At 39.6% G+C, this 24,789-nt stretch overlaps 1 protein-coding gene across 1 annotated transcript in view; it reads right to left on the reverse strand.

Moving 5' to 3' along the window:
- LOC140478646 (mucin-4) overlaps nucleotides 1-24,789 on the reverse strand; it is a 149,869-nt gene that overhangs the window by 12,839 nt on the left and 112,241 nt on the right. Inside the window, exons 34-41 of the mRNA XM_072571862.1 lie at nucleotides 24,362-24,487; nucleotides 19,389-19,511; nucleotides 16,914-17,030; nucleotides 13,569-13,658; nucleotides 12,003-12,197; nucleotides 8,983-9,098; nucleotides 4,178-4,236; nucleotides 2,656-2,861 (exon numbers count right to left, since the gene is read on the reverse strand). Coding sequence (XP_072427963.1) covers nucleotides 2,656-2,861; nucleotides 4,178-4,236; nucleotides 8,983-9,098; nucleotides 12,003-12,197; nucleotides 13,569-13,658; nucleotides 16,914-17,030; nucleotides 19,389-19,511; nucleotides 24,362-24,487 — 1,032 coding nt within the window. The remainder of the gene's footprint in view (nucleotides 1-2,655; nucleotides 2,862-4,177; nucleotides 4,237-8,982; nucleotides 9,099-12,002; nucleotides 12,198-13,568; nucleotides 13,659-16,913; nucleotides 17,031-19,388; nucleotides 19,512-24,361; nucleotides 24,488-24,789) is intronic.

Consider the following 24,789-nt stretch of genomic DNA (forward strand, 5'->3'; position numbering starts at 1 on the left):
TGAAATAAGGCTTGTGTCTCAAATGGTTCTGAATTCCTGTCAACATAAACAGAGCAGGTGATCAAGTTGTACCCACTGCCAGCCCCTTTCTGTGGAGTTAATTCAGCATTTGTATTGCTAGTCTGACTTTCCATCAGTGACTATAACAATTATTTGGAAGCTTCACTAATTTGGTGGCAGCACTGTTAGTATTTCAGAGATAGGGCAACACAGTGCTTCTGGCTTATGACCAATAAGTAGAACTATATTTTGTACCAGTTAAGGTCAGCTGTCTAACTACAAATCATATTCCCAAGTCAAAACAGAACTCTGCACTCATTTAATGCTATATACAGAATTCTTTGCAAGGGATAAATCTGACAATTTTGAAGGTAGACCTTCCATTTATATCCTAGCAACTTACACAAGGAACCTATTTGACCTCTATAATCAGTTTAAATCAGTTGTGCTTCGAACCACAGCTCACCTTGAAATCAAATAACATGAAAAAGAAGTATTGTTCAAGGTTGTAAAGGGCCGCAGAGGATGCAGTGGGTTAATTTAATATTCGCATTGAGTAAAATAGACCACAGGAAGGCTGTCAGTTAACTGCCACCTGGACTGCCATTAAGGATGGCAGAATGCTGTTAGTTTTGTGCTGTTACAGGATGAAAGGACTTCCCCGCACAGAATAAATGTCTGTTACAACCTATTGAATACAGGCTATAATATATTTCACACATTCTTCGTCACAAACACAGTGTGAATTCAAAAAGAGTTTGTGAAATCAATTAACAACTTTCCCTTCTGTATAATTTTTAATGTGACAAAATATTCAAGACATTTTACAAGTAATTACCAAACAAAATTTGAGACTGAGCCAAATAAGGCCAGATGACAGAAAAGCTTGGTGAAAGTATTAAGGAGCATTGTAAATTAGGGGAGAAAGCGAATTGGTGGTGGCGGTGGGGTTATAATACTGGACATTATTACTTACACACAAGATCATTTCAGGTGGTTTAATGGCACAAGTTGAAACATGATATAGACTTTAAATATGTATAGCTCCTTTAATCTCAAAATGTTCTTAAATAGCTTCACAAAATGCATTAATTATAGAACACAATGGCTATTTATATAGCTGAACACAAAATTGATTGATTAAAGTTTTCATGAAGAATTAGAGCTTTGGTAGTTAGATGCAAGATCTTGATCTGCTTAGAAAGATTGTGTAGAATGAAACAATAAAGGCAGGTTATAAGCAAAGTTAAATATTGAATTTGTTATTGTTATAATTTATTATGCCCAAATTAATGATCATAATTCTAAAAAGATAAAGGAGTGGCAATGGTGTTAGTGAATGGATCTGTTCTTAAATTGTTTCTTTACTCAGTCATTACTCAGGCGTCACGAATTTACTAAAGCTTAGTATAGTATATTAAAGCCCTGGAGAGAATTTTGAGGAGATTTACTAGAGTGATAGCTGGCATGAGAGATTTTAGATACAAGGAAAGATTACAGAAATTGGACTTATTCTCCTTGGAGCAGAGAACGTTTAATGATGAACAATTTTGGCAGGATAAATAAGGATATTCTGCTTCCACTAGTTGGTATGTCTGTGACCCCCAGTTACTATTTCAAGATTGTCAGTGAGAGGAGGAGAAATATTTTTACTCTTAGAGTCGTTTGGATTCTGAACTGTAAAATTCTATGATTTTATTGTTGCTGGAAAAGTTAAAAATCACTTTATTTTTGGAGAAATGGTGATGGCTCAAATATAAAATTTAACAGAGGAGCTTCAATATGTGGACCACAGAATCCATTAGTATTTTGTCAATGAGATTTGAAATTCAAATGCTTCTTTTCAGTCCCTTGATAATGGAAAAGATGTTTTTGCTAAAGTCGTGCAAATAGATTTTCACTGGAACAACCCGCAATTCTGCCAACGAATTGTGGGGGTTTTTTTTTCTGTTGTTATAGTAAATGCAGGTATACTTTTCAATACAATTAAGTGGTAAGGGCAGACACCACTCTATGGCTTCTTGGGCTCAGATCTAGCACTGAGATGTATCTGATCATCATCCTTTTTTTAATGTTAATTCCGATCCTATTTTCAACCCAGACCCTCCCTCCACCATCACAGAGAAGTGTCAAATATATCTTCATTACTTTGTTTTATGTTTTGTTCCAATGTTTATAGCTCACATTAAATTGAGAATGTATTCAAATAATTCATAATGCTTCCATAGAGGTCTATCCAACAAATTTATCATTTAATTCTTGTATATAGGTTAAGAGCATGTCAAAGCCATTCACCTGCTTTCTGCTTGTACTTTTAAATAACGTAAAGCTACAAGCTAACATTTTAAATATGTGGCTGTAATAATTGATGAAGTTGTTTAGATGTGAATACTCAATAAAGTTTCTCTGCTGAAGGTTGAACTGTTGCTAAGCATATTTTAGAACATGGACTTAGTGACGCTTTATGTTGTCTGGGGTTTAATGTCTTGAGTCTTATGATTAGATGGATAGCAGAAGATCTGTTTTAAATATGCCTGAAGATTTGAAACATACAACCAGCAAATCAAGCACATACTTAGTGCTATCTGTGCCAAATACTTTTTGGTACATTTTGCTTTTGTTTGTAGAATATTGTATTAAAATGTTATAACTTACATCTACTGATATCTTTAATGTCGGTCCTATTTAAATATTCAAAAGAAATAGTGTCAGGAGTCAGGGCACGAGTAAGCCGTTGCAAGTTGTTGAAGGCGTTCTGAATTGCAGCATATAATCCATCGTTCAGAAAATCAATCACCACTTTGTTTCCGTTATAATTGAACAATGTCACAACAGCAGCGGTTACTGTTTCTCCATGTGACCTGTTGATGAGTAACCCACAAAATAAATTGGCAATGTTTATTTGTCATGGGTTCAGTTTTGTTAATTCACTAACTGAAGCTTTATTTCTGCATTGTACTTTATCGTGGCTCCCAAAGCATTAAAGCAAAAATAAATAATCTTGGCAGTGCAAGAAACCAGAGAACTGGCCAAGTGTTGGGGGTTCTTTCAGACGAAGAACATTTTACCATTCCGTACAAATGATGGAAAAACCTTGGAACACTGTTTGTTGTTTTCATGTAATTTCAGATTTTTCTCTGTAATGGTCTATAGAGTGTTATAAAATGCGAAGCCAAAAGCTGAGGTGAATGTGTTGATCATTGCCTTATATTACTGAGTTTACAAATTAAATTCATTAACAGCCCAATATTTGACCTCTGGGATCTCCACTGATGTGCACAACAAGAAAACTCTATATGCTTTCACCATGTGTTTGAGGTCTTAAGTATGGTCAAGGCATGAATTCCATACCCACACATTGCAAATTTCTTGGGACTTGGGACGTAAACCAGATTTTTCCAAATGTAGTCGAAGCAAGGCCGGTGAATTTCATTACACCAGGAATGCTAAAAAGCAAGGTATCTGGTGAAAGTTATCCTCTGAGAAAATAAGGCAATGCTTATACCATTCCCAGAGATATAAGTTATTCCAGAAACAAATAAAAGTAGGAGTAAGGGCAACTCAGTCTGCTTTCTTGTTCAATGTAATATGACAGTGTACAAGCCTGCAATGCAGTTTGCAGTTTAAAAAAATACAGCAAAAACTTCATTTCACCATGCGTGTTACAGCCTTCTGAGCTCAACGTTGATCTCAATAACTTCAGACAATGACCACTCCTCCTATTATTTTTGAACGGTGTTCATAATAATCGATCTTTTGTCTGATTATTTGTTTCATTTTTTTCTTCCACCATCATCTCTTTTGTAGCTTAATCATTCCAGCCTTCAACCCCGTTCCAAAAATTTCCTTTTGTTCTTCACACCCCCCCCCCCCCACCCCCCCCACCCCCGGTTCCATGCCTCAGCTTCTGCTTTCAAACTGTTCCACATTGAACCCCTCCCATTGTTATTGAAAGATCATCAAACTGAAATTGCTGAATTCTGATATGTTCTGTTTATAAATCACATTTCCAACATACACAGTGTTTTGATTTTATCTTACTATTTAATGTTTATCGATCCATTGGCCCGAACTCAAATAAAAAAGCAACAGATTTTTTAAAAAATGTCTTGAATATAGCATATGGTTTTAAAAATAAGCAAGCAAATCTATTTAGCAAAATTTTAAAATTACCAACCAGAAAACTGGCTCTGAATTGTCAGCAAATCTTTGCAAGCTGGACAAAATTCCAAAAACCTAAAAAAATTTGAAAGTGCAGTTAAACTAATCTTTCATAGTAAACTTTAACACACTATCAATTCAAATGCTGCTATCTGTTATTAATTCAAACAATACAAACATACTAATGTGATTGTAGAGACATGCATATGATTGTATGATCAATATCTAATTAAATTTCTTAATTCATTCAATAACTAGTTAAAAACAAATGCATTAGTATTTTCTCATGTAAATATTATACTTTGTATTTTCTCTGTATGACGTTAGTTTTTTCAAAAGTTCTACGATTATAAATATTCCATAATCTTAATTTCAGTTAAAAAGCGGGAAATGCATTAATAATGTTGCTTGTTTAAACAGAACATGCACAATATGTAATTAATTTTATTACAGAACAAATATTGATATAGGGGGTGTTGGAAGTCTCCTCTTTGGAATGTTAAATTGTCTGTGTGATGGAAATTCTATCTGTCCCTCTGTTTCTGCCTGCATCAGGACTCACTACATCTTCATGCATTTCCAACCCCAACCAGATTACCACAATAGTGCGGGAACCAACTAATGTGAGTGAGAAAGGTCCAGTTGTATAGCACTCGAAGAAATGATGAAGGACTTGAAAGGGGTAAGGAATGGTCAATACCAGGAACTTAAGATATATGCATACATTTATACAGGGCAATAGATGTTCCATTGCAGACATTCTGGTGCTCAAAGACAATGGCTTGGACATGTATCAGATATTATTGTAATGTTGCAAACAAAGGAGAGATGATGTTGTGGATTTTTGTCTTAAAAAATCTGACTGTAACCAGATACAAAAGGTTAAAAAGTGCGTAGCAACTACAAGTTACTTGAATATACAGCTGGAAGTACAAACTGAATTACAGAAAATTAATACCCAGACATGAAAAGACTCTTGAAGTATCTGAAGTTTGCAAACACATAGCAGAGCTGTGAGATTCAAGCTTCGAAAAGATGGAAGGAAAAATTTCAAAGGGACTTGACATAATTGACTTCATTCCTTTCTGGAACACTAGATTCCTCAAAATTAACACACCACCATTTAAAACTTTGACCTGTATAAAGAAACCTGACTAATAGCAACCAAAACTGTAAGGACAGTTCCTCCCTCAGAGGGGAGTATTAACTAAAGGGCAAAGAAAAGGGCCACGACTTTGATTATCTTTGGAATGGATCAGTCCAAGGTAATCATGCCAAAATATTGCCATTTTTTTGTTTTGTTTTTGTGGACAGACTTTAGATCAGGCTGCTTCAGGATGTGTCCTTCACACTGCTGGTCAGGCCTTGATGCAGTGCAAGAGAGATATAGCCACAGCCCGTCCATGACACCATCATAAAAAAGCATAGAGATTAACAGCAGTACATAAATATCATGACACTTTGGTAGTTCTTATATTGATTTTCTTTTTATTTTTGGCTCTCTTAAACAATTGAATGTGTGTTGCATTGGGCCTTTTGGAGGGTATATCCCTTTGAGGCCAAACTCACTACATTAACCAGCTACCTCACCCTATGGAAACTCTCATGTCCGATGCTAGCTCCATCTTACCACACACCATTTCTGGAACAACTTGCCACTCAGTGGCATCCACTGTGACTGCAGTATCGCTGTTTGCCTGGAAAGGCATTGATGGTCCAATATTGCTGCTCACTAGCAATGTAATGGCACAGCAATTGCAAAGCTAGACTGCTCATGGAACACAGCTAACATTCCCTCTCACATACAATCCCCTTCTCCTGTCATAGTCGCTTGTTAACCATCAGTTTACCTGGCCTTTGTATATGATGTGACACCTGAATGTTGTGTATTTGATATTCCCCATATAGACTTATTGGAAGTGGACCCACATTCAGCTACAGTAGTGGTCATCATTAGTTGGCTGCTGGGCAATGAAACTGCAAATAAATTGAGGAGGGAAGATGCAGGAGCAAGCCCAGTATCAACAGCAACCTTCAAGAGCAGCCAAACAGGCTCCACATGAAGACGTCGCAGCTGAAGGCCCCCTCAGAATGCAGGGGAGCTATAAGAGGACTGGAGCCTATTGCCCTCAATGTCATTCCAGATGTGGAAGATGCATTGGTGCCACAGATGGAGGATGTTCCAAGACACTGTAACAGAACTGAGTCATCTTCTGGGATGAGGCCTATGACCTGATGGGACAATTTTCTAATGGAGGCTGAATGTAGGTACGGTGCAGCTTGTTCTTTCCCTGGGCCGATATGGAGCGGAGAAAAGCTTCTTGAGTTTGAGGGTTTGATGCTTGGACTGGTCTGGAAGACGCTTGCTGTCTGTCTAGACAGAGTGAGTAGCATAATCCTATCATGCTGCACTCTGCTCAACTGGAGCAAACCGAGAAGCCCTGTGATAGACATGAAGAGATGGGAGAATGGCAGCAGCCTTCCAAGGAGGAGGAGAAGGATATTGAGCAGGAGCAACATCTTTTTTTGATAGTGTGGTGAATCACTTAGTGCAACAAGCCAGTCAGGGGAATTAGTTGACAACAACTTCTAACTGATCTGAGCAGGTGATCACTCATTGTAGATGTTTTGTTGCTTGAAAGGCAAATAGCCCCTGTTCCTTGTTTTAAAATTCCTTTAGTCTTATGAAGCTTAGTAAATGGAACCAGAAACAAATGCAACATTTTTGTTGATCCATTTTAATAAAGGTTAATATTGTTTATCTAATATTTGGTGCTCTCAAATTGAACAATGGCAAGATGTTATGAAATACTTAATGTAATTTTTATCAATTGTAAGTATAATGTAATTTAAAAAATTTAAAATCATTTATTATGTAGCTATACGTGTAATTTGTTTGGCTGCATTTGTGGCCAGTGCCACCACTAGATGGAGCACCATGCACACATGCAATAAATTGCACCAGCCCTGTTTGCAGCTGCATTAAAACAATCTAAAGGAGGATTCTGCTCGAAACTATACTTTCAGTTAAAATGTCAGAAGAAAATCTTTCAAGGCAAACTGGATATATCCATGTCTGATGCACATTTAATTGGGATGTGGCAGTAGTCATTGCAAAACAGCATAAATGCATGTTTACGCATCTATAAAACACTGCAACTAAAAAAACCTAACCAATAGCAAACAAATTCACTCCAGTTTAGCTTGGAGCATAGAACTCCACTGGTCAGTCAGATTGAGGCAAACATAGAATTAGAGAAATCTTTTAGATGTTCACAGATGTGTGGGGAATATACACTCCAAATTTACTTAATTTACCATTATATTATCTAATAATTTCTAGTGAATAAGTGTGTCTGAACTGGGTAAGGGGTAGAGAGAGTGGGATTGAGGTAAGTGAATAAGTTCAGGAAGGTGACCAGTGGTGGCCAACTGGTTAAGGACTTGGAGTGGGCTGGAGAGAATTGGGTCAGCAAGGAGCCCAGCTGGTGGGATGTAGGAAGTTGGAAGATGTGATTGACCTTTGGGGTGGCAGGGTGTTTGGAATGTGTTAAGAAGGATCACATGATGGTGGGGCATGAGGAAGAATTGGTGGGGGCAATTCTTGGGATGGTCAGGATGGGAAGAAGCTGTCGGGAGAGGGTGGGTCCATTCTGAGGTTTGGTGGTTAGGGTCAGTTTATTTGTTACCCAGAAGTTAAAATGGGTATTAATTCCTTTCACCTTACATGTGTTCCTATTAAGCCGAGTAAATGGAACTACCCACCGTCTCCAACTGTAACTCAGAGCTGGGGATGAGTTCAGAGGAATCCATGTGCTGGCTAATTGCTCATTGGAAGTTTCAACTTGTCACAATGGCTTTGATGAAGCCAAATGTACAGTTGCTAAATTTGCTACTGAAACAAAATCAGGGAGTAATGTAAATTGTGAATAGGACAGAACTTATCTACATCACTTCACAGGTTCCAATGAGAGTGAGAAGAATTATGACAAACTGAGTGTAATGTAGGAAAATATGAGCTTGTCCAGTTTGGCAGGAAGAAGAGAAAAGTAGATTATTATTTGAATGTGGAGAAATTGCAGAATTAAGAGCTGCAGAGGGATTTAGGTGTCCTGTGATAAGAATTTCAAAAGGTTTGTGTGCAGCTACTTTGTGTGATTAAGGTAACAAATGGAATGCTAGCATTTAACACAAGGTGAATGAAAAAAAGTGTAAAGATGTTTTGGTTCAGTTGTACGGGGCATTGGTGAGACTATGCCTGGAGCATTGTATAAAATTTAGTCCTTATTTAAGAAAGGATAGAAATGTGTTAGAAGCCATTCAAAGAAAGTTCATTTAATTGACTCATAGGATGGATAGTTTTCTGAAAAGGTTGGATAGTTTGGGCCAGTTTTAATGGAGTTTAGAAGAATGAGAGGCAATCCTATTGGATCCTGAGGGGGCTTGGAAGGATAGAAAGTGAAAGAAATTTCATATTGTGAGAGGGATTAGAACTAGGAACATAGTTTTAAAATAATGGGTCACTCAATTAAGATGGAGAAAAGGAGAACTTTATTTCTTTGAGGTTTGAGTGTCTTTGGAATGCTGCTCCATGATGTGGCAGCGACTGTCATGGAATATATTTAAGGCCAAAGTAGATTCTTGACTAACAAGGGAGTCAAAGGTTATCAAGCATAGTTTGGATGTGGGGTTGACGTCACAGTCAGACCAATCATAATATTATCAAATGACAGGGCAGATCTGAGGGGCTGAATGACATTGTTTCCTACTTTGTACATTGAAAAAGAAGTGTGAATCTATCATTGACATATCAAGACATACCTTTACTGAAGTGCTATTAGTCAGGGAGATGTAATCTATGCTGCTTCTGTTACTTAAGACAGTCACATTGATTCCCTGTAGCCTCAATGTAATATTGACTGATCTCTTTGGCATAGCTGAAACCAGAAAAAAAAACATTTTCCCATAAATAATTTTTTTACAATTGAATATAATTGCTGATTAAAGTACACAATGATAGCCCTTAACTAATGCAATCAAATGAAGTATTGCATCTAATTCTACTAATCTAGAATCTCTTACAGTACAGAAAGAGGCCATTCAGCCACCGAGTCTGACTGACTCTCTGAAGAGCATCCCACCCAGACCCAGCCAACACCCTATTCCTGTAACCCTGCATTTTCCATGGCTAATTCACCTAGCCTGCAGATCTCTGGATACAATGGGCCATGCAGCATAGCCAATCCATCTAACCGGCCCATCTTTGGACTGTGGGAGGAAGAGCACTGGAGGAAACCCACGCAGACATGGGGAGAACATGCAAACTCCACACAGACAGTTGCCCGAAGCTGGAATCGAACCCAGGTCTCTGGTGCTGGGAAGTAGCAGTGCTAACCAATGAGCCAATGTGTCACCCCATGGAAGATTTACCTTTGTCTTATCCTATCTTTATCTTTATCTTCGAAGGATTTATTCCCATTTGATTCATAAAAAGAAATGGCTGAGTTATTGGAATTACTGAAGTTAGAAAGTAGATGTATTTGAGGTAATAGCACAAAGTAAAATTGGAAGAAGGGCAAAGCAAATAATATCGTAATTCATTTCAATTTGTGAGAATTCCATTATAGATCAGGAGAGTGTATAACCTCCATACAAACAGCAGGAATTGAACCCAAGCCTCTGCTGCTGTGGGGCAGCCATAGTAACTACTGAGCCACCAGGCCCACATGGAATCCCTACAGTGTGGAAACAGCCCATTTGGCCCAACAAGTCCACACTGACTCTTTTGAAGAGCATCCCCTCCACCCCCTCCCCACCACCACCACCAACATCACCACCACCAACACCAACATCCCATCACCCTGCATTTCCCTTGGCTAATCCACTTAACCTCAGCATCCTTGGGCACTATGGGCAATTTAGCATAGCCAAGCCACCTAACCTACACATCTTTAGACAGTGGGAGGAAACAAGAGCACCCACAGGAAACTCACGCAGACACAGGGAGAATGTGCGAACTCAAAACAAATGGTCACCTGAGTTCCTGGCACTGTGAGGCAGCAGTGCTAACCACTGAGCCACCGTGCTGCCCTACTTTGGGAATAATGTGAATACATTTAACAGTGTTGAGATAAGATTCATGCAGATAGTTTTATGGATAAGGAACCTCAGCTCCACATATTGCAGAAGTTAGGAATGTTTTCCTTCAGGAAGAGAATTTTGAAAGGTGACGTTCCAAAGCTATTAAAATAATAATGGGTATGTATAGAGTGGATATGTAGAAATGTCCCACTGGTGAAAAGAGCAAAATTGGTAGGCCCAGCTTTTTAAGTAATTTGCAAATGAAACAATTGGGACATGCAGAAATGCTTTATTATGCAGTAAGTGCTTCAGATCTGGAATGCATTGCCTGAGGGTATGGTGCAGGGAGCTTGCATTTCGAATAGAAATTTGATCATTATCTAATCATTGGGCGGCACGGTGGCACAGTGGTTAGCACTGCTGCCTCACAGCGCCAGAGACCCGGGTTCAATTCCCGCCTCAGGCGACTGACTGTGTGGAGTTTGCACGTCCTCCCCGTGTCTGCATGGGTTTCCTCCGGGTGCTCCGGTTTCCTCCCACAGTCCAAAGATATGCAGGTCAGGTGAATTGGCCATGCTAAATTGTCCGTAGTGTTAGGTAAGGGGTAAATGTAGGGGTAGGGGTGGGTTGCGCTTCGTGGGTCGGTGTGGACTTGTTGGGCCGAAGGGCCTGTTTCCACACTGTAATGTAATCTAATCTAAAATCTAATCTAAAAAGGAAAATTTGCAGTGCTATGGGGGAAAGGTCGTAAAGAGGCTCCTTCAGAGGGCAAGGACAAATACATCAGGCCGAAGGTCCTCCTTCGGTGTTGCAAGCATTTTATGATTGTCCAGAGATGACTCTGTGTGAAAACCTGTGGGAGACTATGTTTCTGCACCTCCTGTTTTCAACCTACAGTTATGATCTGTATGTTTAAAATGTTCATCAAGTTTGTAATTGACAAATAAGGACAGCAATTGATACAGTGAAGGAGTTACCAAATATAGATCAGCTGTGTAATTCAACAACCAAAATTGTAGACTGACAAATAGAATCATAGAATCCCTGCAGTGTAGAAACAGGCCATTTGACCCAACAAGTTCACACTGACCCTCCAAAGAGTAATCCACCCAGACCCATTCCCCTAACTAATGCATCTAAACTATACACCCATGAACAGTATGGGTAATTTAACATGGCCAGTTCACCTAATCTGCACATCTCTGGGTTGTTGGAGGAAACTGGAGCGCCCAGAGGAAATACACACAGATACTGGGAGAATGTGCAAACTCCACATAGTCGCTCAAGGCTAAAATGGAACCCAGGTCCCTGGTGCTGTAATGCAGCAGGGCTAACCACTGTGCCACCATGAATATTTATTGCAGATTAATTGAAAACAGATGTAAAATAAGTTGGATTGTACTAACAGCCAAAAATTTGGAAAGCAACTGGGAATTTATTGATTTCAGTGCAATATATGCGAAGAAAGCTCTCTCTACCTCTGTGTGTGTCTCTCTCTGTCTTTCTCTCTGTCTCTCTCTCTCTGTCTGTCTGTCTGTCTCTCTCTCTCTCTCTCTCTCTCTCTCTATGTCTTTCTCTTACATAAGAATGCAAGGATGCATAGCCAAAATTTTAGAGTATTAGAATTAGAAATTGATTCGAATATTTGATGAAAGCAGTTTTATCTATATTTAAAATACTTTATTAGTAACAAAACTGAAGAACAAAATTGGCCATAAGCTTGCTTTTAAAGTTCCAGCATTCCGAGTATACTAACGTACTTGATAATGGTTCTGCAACAAACTGCAGACTTGCAAGTGTGCACTGCTCCCCTCCGTACTGACGTGGACACTGGCAGAAAGGTTTGCAGCCATCATCAGGGTTGGGTACACAGGTTCCTCCATTTTTGCAGAATGATGGAGAGCATTGGGAAGAGCCACATGGACTTGGCAATGGAATGCAGGTGGTACCATTCCCTAAAGTAGGGCAATTCAATTACACAAATTGTTATGCACCGAATGATGTTAATGATTTCTTTTCATTAATTCTCTGAACATTTATTATATTATTGTACAATTACCAGTGAATTACACAAAGATATAAAGATAACGGGAGATTGAAATGCATCGATGTTCATTGTGTATTATGGAAGCATATTACATGGTATAGCAATGCTGTTCTGTATAAAACAACCCTGTCAATAAACATTATGGGTATCTCATTGCATGATGATCAGAGGAGTGTACTCTTTGGGGTGAAAGACCATAAGTCTTAACTTCCAATAATGATATACAAAGAAGTAATGGGGTAGGGTTTCCAGAGTTTTACCAACTGCCTGCTTTAACTTTGGAGAAGACGGGACAGTAAATATTTTAGGAAATGCATTATTTGGAGTGGAATGTTGATGTTGATATAGGTTCCATTGTGTTTATAATCCTAATGTCAGAAAAAAAACGAGGGATGTTTTTGTTAAACTAATCTTGATGAGTTGCTTTAGATTAGATTTGTCTTTTTTTTTATTGAAAGACTTATACATCATGATCTTCTTCGTTGTTGTCTAGATTCCACTGTCACTGTTGTACTAGGCTACCTTGGATAGGGCTGCAGTTAGCTTGCTGCACAGATCTTCAGAATTACCAGTAAATGTTACCTATTCTTGTGCACTCAATTGTTTGTCCCATGGAGTGATTAGAGTTACTTGAATACTGATATCAATGTTGCTGGAGGTGTTGGGAGGGCAGTCTTGGCTGAAGACACTTGCTGACACTTCAGCCTCACTTCTTATCCTCATGGTGTGGGCTCCAAAGAGGAAGAAGATTGAAAAAGAACAGAAAATGCTGGAGAAAGTCAAAAGATCTCTCCATCACTCCTCATTTCTCCACAGACACTGCCAAAGTGTCTCCAGCATTTTCTGTGTTTGTTTCAGATTGTCAGCATCCATAGTATTTTGTCTTTTCATGGATGGAGATGAAGATGTTTAAGGAGTTATTTCCTCCTGTTAGTTGCTTGTTCATCCAATATTATTCTGATCAACTGTAGAAGTCACAAAAATAACTATTTCTTTCTTAATATGAAACGAGTCTGTCTTCCAACTGTCCCAAAATCCATTGAGTGATAGCTTTCAAATTTGTCTAATGAAAGTACAGTACACTGATCATACCTTGTGAATAGATATGCCTAGTTGTTGCACCACTGTAACAATATAATACTTTTGAGAAATGAACCTAGAACACAACATTCAATAAGATGGAACTGTGAACAATCATTGCGTCCAAATGCTTAATTATTTAGCTGAGCCTTTCAGAAGGAGTTTTTATAGCTATAAAAAGATTTTGTGATATATTTACCTGAAAATCCTGGTTTGCAAGTACAGTTATAGCTTTGTCCATCAAAGGTACATTGTGAATATGGTGAGCATGAGTTACACTCATTGATAACTGTTGGGAAAAGTAGAACACTTTGAATCTAACCCATGACTGTTTGTCCATCAGAGTTATTGACAATAAAAAGGTGAAGATTGAAGTTGGCTTTGAAACAGTTCAGTTTTTCATAAACCCCATTCTCAATCACGGTCACAGCCTTACTCCTTGTGTTGGTCTGACCAAAATGGAAAGCTATACGAACCTCAGAGTAATGGTGTGCACCAGGCTGTTTGTCACTGCTGCTGCTGCCCTTATCTCGTTAAAGTGAGAGAAAGGTCTACTCTTTGACGTAGCTGCTTTCCTGCCATGTCCTGTTACAAAGCTGTTCTTTTGAGCAGGTAAGCAGGAGACCCACCAGAGTTTAAATGGGTCTTGTTTAATCTGTGGGAGAAAGTGAACGCTGCAGAAGCTGGAGATCAGAGTTGAAAAATGTGGTGCTGGAAAAGCACAGCAGGTCGGGCAGCATCCGAGGAGCAGAAGAATCAATGTTTTAAGCATACGCTCTTCATCAGGAATGTTTAATGTGTGACACCTTCCTGATCAGGATGTGGCTTCTGAGCCAGAAGAACTGAGGAAAGTTGGTTTTTAAGCTTTTCCAGTTGCACTTTGTCTGTGAGGGAATGTAGGGCTGCTTCTCCAGAGCCAAGGTGGAAGCCAACAGCTTCTCTCAGCCCGAATCATATCCAGGCCCCTGCACCAATGTTTGAAACTGGCTTCTCAAATGTGGTTTCCTGCCACCAGAAATGTGGCTCCTCTCTTTCAGGCTCAAAGTGGAAATATTTATGAAAATAAAATCTGACTGTTAAAATCAGATACATCTGCCCGTTCCACATGTACTTGTTACCATGTGTTTGTCTGGATTCCCTAGCTTTCCGAGGTGAAAATGAGGACTGCAGATGCTGGAGATACGAGTTGGGAGTGTGGTGCTGGAAAAGCACAGCAGGTTAGGCAGCATCCAAGGAGCAGGAGAATTGAGAATGAGGGCCCATCCCTGATGAAGGGCTTTTGCCCAAAACGTCGATTCTCCTGCCCCTCTGATGCTGCCTGACCTATTGTGCTTTTCCAGCATCACACTCCCAACCCTAGGTTTCCTGCCTGTTTCATGTACATCACTTCTGCTCCAGCTTTTAAATCGGGATCAGTAAAACTGGAATGGTCACTCTGTCCATTCATTGTTGGGAAAAGTAGGATGAGTGTTCACTTTTGGATGTCCTACCATCAAAATAGTAAATCAGAGCAATTTTAGGAAAGAATAATTAAGGAAGGGATGTGGAAGGATTGAGAGTTTTGGGGTACCCCACTTACAAAAACATAATGATGAAAACATTCACTTCACCTGATGAAGGAGCAGCACTCCTAAACCTTGTGATTTCAAATAAACCTGTTGGACTATAACTTGGTGTTGTGTGACTCCTGACTCTGTCAACCCCAGTCCAATACTCGCACCACCATATCATAGGTTTGCATTGACTGGTATATGAACCATCAGATTAGATATCTTGAGCTTTAGAGTAAGTTATTTGATTCTGGATTGATTTGATTCAGCTATACCTAGAGAGTAAATTTTTTAGCTCGAGGTAAATAAATGTTAACAAGACCACCTACAAGAGAAGTGTCAGTGACTGGGAAGTTTACAGTGAATAACTAATTTCCCGATTCCTCAAAGCCTATCCACTCTCTACAAGGCACAAGTCAGGATTTTAATGAAGTATTCTTTACTTCTCTGAATGAGTGGAGCTCCCACAACACTCAAAGCTTGGAGCCATCCAGGACAAAAGGAACCTGCTTGATTAGAATCCCACCTTAAAAGTTCACTCCCAGGGCAGCAGTGTGTACCATCTACAAGATGCTTCGCAGCAATTTTATTATTTATTCTTTCATAAGATATGAATGTCTCAGGAAAAGCCCATCCCCAGTTGCCATTTACTGAGTAGCGTGCACAGCCATTTGAGAAGACAGTAAGAATTAATCACATTGTTGTGGGTCTGGATTTACATATAGGCCAGCCCAGGTAAGGATAGCAGATTGTCTTCCTTAAAGGACAGGACTGAATCAGATGGGTTTTAATAATAAGTGGTGGTAGTTTTATGATCACCATTACTAAGATATTGAAAATCCAGATTTATCAATTGAATTTAAATTTTGGCAGCTGCCACAGTGGGATTTGAACCCATGGCTCCCCCAGGCTTTGTGCCTTTGATCCCTTTGAAGTGCAATGCCATCACCATACTACAGTCTCCCAATGACTCACTGAGGCTTCTTCAGAAGTACCCTGCAAACTCACGACCTCAACCACCTCAAGGGTCAAGGACAGCATCACCAGTGTGCTCCCCTCCAAACTATACACCGTCCTGCCATTCTTCACTGTTCCGAGGTCAACATCCTGGAGCTCTCTTTGTAACAGCACTAAGGATGTACCTGCACCATGGGCATCTGTGTTTCAAGACGGTATCTCACTTTGCCAGCTTCTCAAAGTTAAGGAATGGGCGATAAATGTTAGCCTAGATGGTGGCACTCATATCTTGTGAAAGAATAAAACAAAACATAACATCTCTACCCTATAACCCTGCCGTATCTGCCTTTTTACTGATCTATTTGTTCTATTTTGTTCTCATTCTATTTCCCTTCTTTTTCAGCCTTTATATTTCTGACTGGAGAAGATATTTAAAACAAAACTTCTTGCAGATCAATTAGTGCCTGTGTATACATGTGCTTATGAAAATCTTTGCCCTAACTTTTATCTTTTGATTAGCATACAAAGTTTATCGGGCGTTTAAACCCCAAATAATAAAAGTACCTATGTTTTGGACATTTACATAAAGCTAGCTACTATTGAATAGGAAAATACACAGTGCAAATGGTACAACTATCTTCATTCACAAAAACAACTGTATTGAGTTTCAATTATCTGGCAACTCAGTTCCATATGTAATTTTCATAAAGATATGCATGGGTGAGATTACCCTCTTGCTCAAACTGTTGAATGTAAATGTTTCAATAATACTGTCTTTCTCACCACCTTCCTTGCTGCCTTGAGGAGGGGTTAATTGCAACCATTGAGTTGAAAATGGTGGTTCATTTAATTCTGTATATTTTCATGGTTGTTCTCTTCGCCAGTTTATGAAATTCTCAATTCAACTGTCCCATATTTCTACCATTTCATGAATAAGTGACAAAACTCACAAGATGATGTAGTCATAGGGTACAAGTTGATCACTGACAAGATCAATTCTTCCAAGGACTAATCCTTAAGCTGTGTGTATTTCTCACCTGAGCAATTGGATCCTTCATATCCTGCTGAGCAACTACAGGTGTAAGAGCCATTGGTATTAGTACAAATCGAATTGCGAGCTGGACAGGCATTGTAGTCAAGACATTCATTTATATCTGGAAGATGAATATAATAAACAATTTGGAAGTAAAGGTTTAGTCTTATGGGTATAATGATTTAGTCAGTGTTAAATTGTTGATGGAAACATGACTGATTATTGACATCATTCATCAAAATGAGAAGAGTTGACAACTTGGATTGTGTAGAGAAGGTTCAGAAATCAAAAATTAAAATATACATTCATTGACCAAATGATATACTGTGTCAGGGGTTAGGATTGAAAAATATAAACTTTGAGATAAAAGGTATTGGATAGTTGAGTAAATGTGAAGAGAGTTCTTTCAGTTTCTAAGATTTGGAATGGCTCAGATCAGGATGAAAATAAGACATTATTTCTTTGGAAATGCCTAAGTGGGTATGTTCAAACAACTTCACAAAAATATAAGGTGAAGTTTGTGTGATTTAACATTAATTTGAGAATATTATCAAGTAAAAGAGACTGATTAGCAAGGTCAGATCTCATGGAATACGGGGAGAACTAGCCATTTGGATACAGAACTGGCTCAAAGGTAGAAGACAGAGGGTGGTGGTGGAGGGTTGTTTTTCAGACTGAAGGCCTGTGCCACAAGGATCGGTGCTGGGCCTTCTACTTTTTGTCATTTACATAAATGATTTGGATGCGAGCATAAGAGGTACAGTTAGTAAGTTTGCAGATGACACCAAAATTGGAGGTGTAGTGGATAACGAAGAGGGTTACCTCAGATTACAACAGGATCTTGACCAGATGGGCCAATGGGCTGAGAAGTGGCAGATGGAATTTAATTCAGATAAATGCGAAGTGCTGCATTTTGGGAAAGCAAATCTTAGCAGGACTTGTACACTTAATGGTAAGGTCCTCGGGGGTGTTGCTGAACAAAGAGACCTTGGAGTGCAGGTTCATTGCTCCTTGAAAGTGGAGTCGCAGGTAGATAGGATAGTGAAGAAGGCGTTTGGTATGCTTTCCTTTATTGGTCAGAGTATTGAGTACAGGAGTTAGGAGGTCATGTTGCGGCTGTACAGGACATTGGTTAGGCCACTGTTGGAATATTGCGTGCAATTCTGGTCTACTTCCTATCGGAAAGATGTTGTGAAACTTGAAAGGGTTCAGAAAAGATTTACAAGAATGTTGCCAGGGTTGGAGGATCTGAGCTACAGGGAGAGGCTGAACAGGCTGGGGCTGTTTTCCCTGGAGCGTCAGAGGCTGAGGGGTGACCTTATAGAGGTTTACAAAATTATGAGGGGCATGTATAGGATAAATAGGCAAAGTCTTTTCCCTGGGTTCGGGGAGTCCAGAACTAGAGAGCGTAGGTTTAGGGTGAGATTGGAAAGATATAAAAGAGAACAAAGGGGCAACTTTTTCACAGAGAGGGTGGTATGTGTATGGAATGAGCTGCCAGAGGATGTGGTAGAGGCTGGTACAATTGTAACATTTAAGTGGCATTTGGATGGGTATATGAATAGGAAGGGTTTGGAGGGATATGGACCGGGTGCTGGCAGGTGGGACTAGATTGGGTTGGGAAATCTGGTCGGCATGGACGGGTTGGACGGAAGGGTCTGTTTCCATGCTGTACATCTCTATGACTCTATCACTCTAAAAGTAACAGATATTTAAAATAGGAGCTGGTACACCACTTGTACATATCTACATTTGTATACTAAGGACTGCTGTACTGAGATGGGTTGAGTCACCTTTTTTGGATATGTTTTTGACCAATGATGTACCTATCCTGGAATAATGATATCTTTATAGGGTACACATATTCCTCTAGTACTGAAATACTTTACATTACAAGCATATCACATCAATCTCTATACAAAATAATCTAGAATGTATAACTCTTCCAGTCTAACATCACAGCTGAATATTACACCTGAGGTGTTGTATCCTGGGTGGAGGAATATGTTGATCCAATTTGACATTATATAAACTGAATACATCTCTCAACCGGTTTCTTGTATACAGTAAGAAGCTAGAGGGGCATGGTTTTTGGGAAGCAGAATGAGATAATAATTCAATCTGTATTTGGTTTATAGAAGTTTACTATGTAAGTATGTATTCACCAAAAATAAACTAACAACATACTTATAAATCATTGCCATAATGTCTCAAACTAAATTAATACAGAGTTTACAGAAAAGTACATGGAAAAACGAAAGGCACAGACATTGACAGAGATAAATCTATAACAAAAGAAAATGAGATCCACAGGAAAGCAGGAAGATGGAAGGAGTGGAAGGTAATTTGAAGGACAAGAAACACAATTAAAATAGAAGCTGAGCAAGACAGTTACACACCAGAGACAATTTTAATTTCATTTTATTGCCATATTAGATTAACTTGTGATGATATTTTAAAGTAACAAAAGATATTGTACCAATGCAGAATTTGTACGGATCTCCTTCATATCCAGACATGCACACACATGTGTAGCTTCCTATTACATTGTGACATTCAGCATTTTCTGGACATGTAGAAGTATCACTGCACTCATCGATGTCTGCAAAAGGAGATTAGAACAATGGCTATGATATTGTCTATTTCAGTTTTAGTAAGGCTGAATTCTTTCCAGATTGTCAAAGATAAATAATAATCATGGCAAAAAAATATGCTGTGCAATGGATACATTTATTTCAAAGAATATTGCCTTATGAAATTTGTCCTCAAGCTTTTTGCAAGTATTCCAGCTTGATTTCTATGTTAGCCATCATCTTTACTACTCCTTTAACCCCATTGTATGCTTGATACCCTCATGTTGGCTAAACACTTGGTTATCCCTTACATTCAGACAATGTTGTGTCTTCTAACACAAAGACAAATGCAAATTCTTGTGTTTATGTCTCTGTTTATGTGCAATGTTTATTTTTGCTAATCTCTACCTTTTTACACACTTTTTTGCCCCTTAGGTCTCTTTTATATCTTCCCCTCTCACCCTAAACCTATAGTTCTGGACTCCCCGACCCCAGGGAAAAGACTTTGTCTATTTATCCTATCTATACCCCTCATAATTTTGTAAACCTCGATAAGGTCACCCCTCAGCCTCCGACGCTCCACGGAAAATAGCCCCAGCCTGTTCAGCCTCTCCCTGTAGCTCAGATCCTCCAATCCTGGCAACATCCTTGTAAATCTTTTCTGAACCCTTTCAAATTTCACAACATCTTTCCGATAGGAAGTAGACCAGAATTGCACGCAATATTCCAACAGTGGCCTAACCAATGTCCTGTACAGCCGCAACATGACCTCCCAATTCCTGTACTCAATACTCTGACCAATAAAGGAAAGCATACCAAATGCCTTCTTCACTATCCTATCTACCTGCAACTCCACTTTCAAGAAGCTATGAACCTGCACTCCAAGGTCTCTTTATTCAGCAACACTCCGTAGGACCTTACCATTAAGTGTATAAGTCCTGCTAAGATTTGCTTTCCCAAAATGCAGCACTTCGCATTTATCTAAATTAAACTCCATCTGCCACTTCTCAGTCCATTGACCCATCTGGTCAAGATCCTGTTGTAATCTGTTGTTACTCTCTTCTCTGTCCACTACACCTCCAATTTTGGTGTCATCTGCAAACTTACTAACTGTACCTCTATGCCCACATCCAAATCATTTATGTAAATGACAAAAGGTAGAGGGCCCAGCGCCGATCCTTGTGGTACTCCACTGGTCACAAGCCTCCATTCTGAAAAACAACCCTCCACCTCTTCTGTCTGTCTTCTACCTTTGAGCCAGTTCTGTATCCAAATGGCTAGTTCTCCCTGTATTCCATGAGATCTAACCTTGCCAATCAGTCTCCCATGGGGAACCTTGTCGAACGCCTTACTGAAGTCCATATTGATCACATCTACTGCTCTGCCCTCATCAATCCTCTTTGTTACTTCTTCAAAAAACTCAATCAAGTTTGTGAGACATGATTTCCCACGCACAAAGCCATATTGACTATCCCTAATTATTCCTTGCCTTTCCAAATACATGTGCATCCTGTTCCTCAGGATTCCCTCCAACAACTTGCCCGCCACTGAGGTCAGGCTCACCGGTCTATACTTCCCTGGCTTGTCTTTACTGCCCTTCTTAAACAGTGGCACCACGTTTTCCAACCTCCTGTCTTCTGGCACCTCACCTGTGATATCGATGATACAAATATATCAGCAAGAGGCCCAGCAATCACTTCTCTAGCTTCCCACAGAGTTCTCGGGTACACCTGATCAGGTCCTGGGGATTTATCCACCTTTAACCGTTTCAAGACATCCAGCACTTCCTCCTCTGTAACCTGGACATTTTGCAAGATGTCACCATCTATTTCCCTACAGTCTATATCTTCCATATCTTTTTCCACAGTAAATACTGATGCAAAATATTCATTTAGTATCTCCCCCATTTTCTGTGGCTCCACACAAAGGGGAGATCTTTGCTGATCTTTGAGGGGAAAGTGAGGACTGCAGATGCTGGAGACCAGAGTTGAAAAGTGTGGTGCTGGAAAAACACAGCAGGCCAGGCAGCATCCAAGGAGCAGGAGAATCGACGTTTAGGGCATAAACTCTTCTTCAGGAATGAGGTTGGTGTGCCAAGCAGGCTGAGATAAAAGGTAGGGGGGAGGTAATTTTGGGGAGGGGTGCTGGGAATACGATAGGTGGAAGGAGGTGAGGGTGAGGTTGATAGGCCGGAGAGGGGGTGGGGGTGGAGAGGTCGGGAAGAAGATTGCAGGTCAAGAGGGCGGTGCTGAATTCGGGGGTTGGGACTGAGATAAGGTGGGGGGAGGGGAAATGAGGAATCTTTGAGGGGCCCTATTTTCTCCCTAGTTACCCTTTTGTCCTTAATATATTTGGAAAAACCCTTTGGATTCTCCTTATTTCTATTTGCCAAAGCTATCTCATGTCCCCGTTTTGCCCTCCTGATTTCCCTCTTAAGTATACTCTACTTTCTTTATACTCTTCTAAGGATTCACTCCATCTATCCTGTTTATACCTGACATATGCTTCCTTCTTTTTCTTAACTAAATCCTCAATTTCTTTAGTCATCCAGCATTCCCTATGCCTACCAGCCTTTCCTTTCACCCTGACAGGAATATACTTTCTCTGGATTCTTATCTTATTTCTGAAGGCTTCCCATTTTCCAGCCGTCCCTTTACCTGCGAACATCTGCCTCCAATCGACTTTCAAAAGTTCTTGCCTAATACTGTCAAAATTGGCCTTTCTCCAATTTAGAACTTCAACTTTATATCTGCTCTATCCTTTTCCATCACTATTTTAAAACGAATAGAATTATGGTTGCTGGCCCCAAAGTGCTTCCCACTGACACCTCAGTCACCTGCCCGTCTTATTTCCCATGAGTAGGTCAAGTTTTGCACCTTCTCTAGTTGGTACATCCACATACTGAATCAAAAAATTGTCTTGTACGCACTTAAGACATTTTTCTCCATCTAAACCTTTAACACTATGGCAGTCCAAGTCCTGCCCATCCCTAAGCCATGTTTCTGTAATTGCTATGATATCCCAGTCCCATGTTCCTATCCATGCCCTGAGTTCATCTGTCTTCCCTGTTAGGCCCCTTGCATTGAAGTAAATGCAGTTTAATTTATAGTCCTACCTTGCCCCTGACTGTTTGACTCACTTCTGTTCTCAGCTGTTCCCGTCTCAGATCGATGTCTTTCCTCACTATCTCCCTGGGTCCCACCGCCCCCCCCGCCCCCCCACAACTTACTAGTTTAAATCCTCCCAAGATGTGTTAGCAAGTTTTCCTGCCAGTATATTAGTCCCCTACCAATTTAGGTGCAATCCGTCCTTCTTGTACAGGTCACTTCTACCCCAAAAGAGATTCCAATGATCCAAAAATGTGAATCCTTTTCCCATACACCAGTTCCTCAGCCATGCATTCATCTGCTCAATCCTCATATTCCTGCCCTCACTAGCTCGTAGCACTGGGAGTAATCTCGATATTAGTACCCTTGACGACCTCCTTTTTAAATTTCTGCCTAACTCTCTGTAATCTCCTTTCAGAGTCTCAACCTTTTCCCTTCCAATGTCGTTGGCTCCAATGTGGACAATGACCTCCTGCTGGCCCCTCTCCCCTGTGAGAACATTCTGCACACTCTGAGACATCCTTGATCTTGGCACCAGGGAAACAACACACCATTCTGCTTTTTCTCTGCTGGCCACAGAAACGTCTGTCTATACCTCTGACTACAGAATCCTCTTACACAATTGATCTCTTGGAAGCTGACTTACCCCTCGTTGCATTAGAGCCAGTCTCAATACCAGAAACATGGCTGTTTGTGCTACGTTCCCCTGAGAATCCATCACCCCCTACATTTTCCAAAACAGCATACCTGTTTGAAATGGGCATATCCACAAAAGACTCCTGCACTAGCTGCCTACCTCTCTCACCCTTCTTGGAGTTAACCCATCCATGTGACTGTATCTGAGACTTTCCCCCCTTCCTATATCTGCCATCTATCACATACTGTTGCTGTTGCAAATTCCTCATCGCTTCTATCTGTCTTCCCAACCGATCACTCGATCTGATAAGATTCGCATCCAACAGCATTTATGGCAGATATAATCCACAGTAACCCTTAAACTCTCTTTAAACTCCCACATCTGACAAGAAGTACGTATCACTGCAAAGGCCATTTTTGCTCCTTCACAATCTACAGACCCAGAAAATAACACCGTCTTATTCCTCTACAAACACTGCCCCAGGATAAATTAATAGCTATGGCTTATATTTTAAGTTTAATCAAGAGACTTATCTCCAAAAACATATAATCAAGAAAGAATCCACTGTACCCACTACTGCAGCCTTTCTCTTGGACAGACTTAAAACAACAATTAACTTATCTGATTCTGTGCTGTGAACTTCGCCCAACAGTTCCTCCAAGATTAGTTGTGAATTTCACTGTTTGTTATTCTTTGTCATTCTTTAAATTTTAAAGTGTCCACATCTGTTACACTTTTGGTAATAACATATGCATCACTTTTTAATTGAAGAACGTATTTTCTTCTCCATCTAACATGACATCTGTTAATCTAGTTTTCCAATCAACATTGTACAATCATCTACATACTTTGTTTAGATGTGTTTGTTTATATTTAAAATGCTAGTTTTAGATGTAACTAAATCACTCTTATGCTTACTGTAAAATTATACCATATTATAATAACTCTTTCCTAGACCTCATTTACCAAAATGTCATTTGCTAATCATGTCCTTATTGCACAACAATAGGCCAAAAATAACTGCTTTTTAAAAATCCATTTGTCAAGAAACCATCTTAGTTGACACCCCCAACAATCCCCCATCCTCCTAAATTCTGATTGATTTTGCTGATAGCAACAAGGTTTGGCACCTTACCAGTACACAAGGAGCTGTTGAGTGTGCTTACTGCATAGCCCTCATTGCAGCTGCAGTTGTATCCTCCAAACACATTTGTGCAGATCTGTTCACAGGAGGATATGTTTTCCAAACACTCATCTAAGTCTTAAATATCAAACAAATACACATAAATTAATTAAGGTGTTTTGATAATACCTCATCTAAAATTCATCATTCTTGGTAGAGCTTCTGGTCTGCTTCAATAGGACTAGACATCACTATTTCTTCAAATGTTCTACAAAGCCACTTCATGAGGTTAATGTTAATTGTGCAGTAATACTTCCTAAAATTAATACCATTTGGTCAATTAGTTTATGTTTGCCAGAAAAATTTCTTAAATAATTTTCCTGTTCTTTTTCAGAAAAGATTCATATTTTGAAAATTAAAATGAAAACAGAAAATGTTAG

The sequence above is a fragment of the Chiloscyllium punctatum genome, chromosome 6, assembly GCF_047496795.1.
Source record: "Chiloscyllium punctatum isolate Juve2018m chromosome 6, sChiPun1.3, whole genome shotgun sequence".
Taxonomy (NCBI): domain Eukaryota; kingdom Metazoa; phylum Chordata; class Chondrichthyes; order Orectolobiformes; family Hemiscylliidae; genus Chiloscyllium; species Chiloscyllium punctatum.